Source organism: Typopeltis vanoorti, chromosome 15 (assembly GCF_054136105.1).
Source record: "Typopeltis vanoorti isolate ZY-2024b chromosome 15, IOZ_Tvanoo_1.0, whole genome shotgun sequence".
Classification (NCBI taxonomy): Eukaryota; Metazoa; Arthropoda; class Arachnida; order Uropygi; family Thelyphonidae; genus Typopeltis; species Typopeltis vanoorti.
The window spans coordinates 36,589,977-36,591,990 of NC_143563.1; the positions used below are offsets into that span (position 1 = coordinate 36,589,977).

The 2,014-nt window shown below is 32.0% G+C and overlaps 1 protein-coding gene across 1 annotated transcript; it reads left to right on the forward strand.

The window, feature by feature from the left end:
* Positions 1–301: 301 nt before the first annotated feature.
* Positions 302–1,456, forward strand: LOC150098627 (uncharacterized). Its single transcript, XM_090405291.1, has one exon. It carries the CDS (start codon positions 302–304, stop codon positions 1,454–1,456), a length of 1,155 nt encoding a protein of 384 aa, XP_090261417.1.
* The last annotated feature ends 558 nt before the right edge of the window (positions 1,457–2,014 follow it).

The following is a 2,014-nucleotide window of genomic DNA, read 5'->3' on the forward strand; positions in this document are numbered from 1 at the left end:
CAAGGAGAAGCTGACTTTATTGAATTTTAAAATTATAAATTTTATAGAACACTTCTGAGTACTTGAAATTGTACAAAATTGAAAATTTTTAATGAAATTTTTAAATATGGAATATGTGGTAGAAGATTTTGATTCCTCAGAAAGTAGCACACCTAATATGAATCACCAGGTTGAAAATCTTTTAATATGTGAAAAGACATATTCAGATTTGTCAGCTCAGAAGTGCAAAACAGTTCCTACCAATGAAAAATCATTTGTATGCAAATTATGTGATGAAACATTTTCTCAAATAGGAAAGCTCATGGTTCATATGAGAATTCATGCTAATGAAAAGCCTTTTACTTATAAAATGTGTGGAAAAACCTTCTCTCGATCAGAAAATCTTCAAAATCACTTAAGAATGCACAGCATGACAAAATCTTCTCCATGTGAAATGTGTGGTAAATCATTTACAACACCAAATGCCCTTAAAAATCACATAAGAATTCATAATAATGAAAAGATATTTACCTGTGAAATATGTGCGAAAGTATTTTCAGACAAAAGAAATCTTATTGCACATATAAGAATTCACACTAATGAGAGGCCTTTTTCATGCCAAATATGTGGAAAAACATTTTCACTCCAGGAGTATCTTAGAAATCACTTAAGAACTCATAATAATGAAAGATCATTTACTTGTGAGATATGTGGTAAATCATTTACAGCATCCAACACACTTAAAAAGCATATACAGCTTCATACTAATGAAAAACCCTTTACATGTGAAATATGTGGTAAATCATTTACAGCATTGAGTAGTCTTAAAAACCACATAAGCAGTTGTCATACTAAAGCAGGAACATTTAAGTCACATGCATGTGAAATATGTGACAAAGCATTTGCTCACAAAAGGAACCTTGTGGCGCATTTAAGAATTCATACTAATGAGAGGCGTTTTTCATGCAAAATATGTAATAAATCATTCTTTCGGTCAGAACATCTTAAAAAACACATAAGAATGCACACCAATGAAAAACCTTATACTTGTGAAATATGTGAAAAATCATTTACAGCATCAAATACCCTTAAAAACCATATAAGGGTTCATACTAAAGAAAAGACACATGCATGTGAAATATGTTACAAACCATTTTCAAACAAAAGGAACCTTATGTCACATTTAAGAATTCATGCCAATGAGAGGCCTTTTTCTTGCAAAATATGTGAGAAAGCATTTACTTTACCTGGACATCTTAAAAATCACATGAGAATTCACAGTGGTGAAAAGCCTTTTATTTGTGAAATATGTGGTAAATCATTTAGAGTGTCAAACAATCTTAAAAATCATATGAGAGTTCACACCAATGAAAAACCTTTTATTTGTGAATTATGTGGCAAAGCATGTTCACAGGTAGGAAATCTCAGAGCTCACATGAGGACTCACATTAAAGAAAAGTCTTTGGTGTATTGTTAGACCTTTTACTTGTGAATTATGATTAATTATGTGACAAAGCATCTTCACAAAAAAAAAAAAAAAGTCTTATTTCAGGTAAAATAACTGTAATTTATATGCTGATTTTCAGCAGATCAATTCCAGAATAAGCACATCTCAAAATAGAATCAGTATTGATTCTATTTTGAATCTATATTATTTAATGAAAGATAATAGAAGGATTTCTGTAATCCTTCTATTATCCAACCACAGTAGGAGAGCAATTTGCTAATGAGATAATTAAAGGACTAGATAAATGATGGTACAATTACATGATGTACCAGAAGTCATTTGACACACTAACCAATTCATGGGTTGGTTAGTTCAGGGGTTTGTTCGTTTGAAGGTTGGATAATTGAGAAATTACTATTATGAGCACTTGTACCACTTATGCTGGCCTGGTTGGCTGAATGGTTAGCGTATCCACTCTCCAGCCAAAAGGCTGCTGGTTGAAATCCTGCCGTAGGCATGGATGTTTGTGATTGTGTTTGAAAATACTAGTGGTGGTGGGTGGTAGATGGCCTTGATGTAAATGATGGT

Bases quoted from the DNA above. Each gene is read 5' to 3' on its own strand.
- LOC150098627 (XM_090405291.1), top strand. From the start codon at position 302: ATGGTTCATATGAGAATTCATGCTAATGAAAAGCCTTTTACTTATAAA.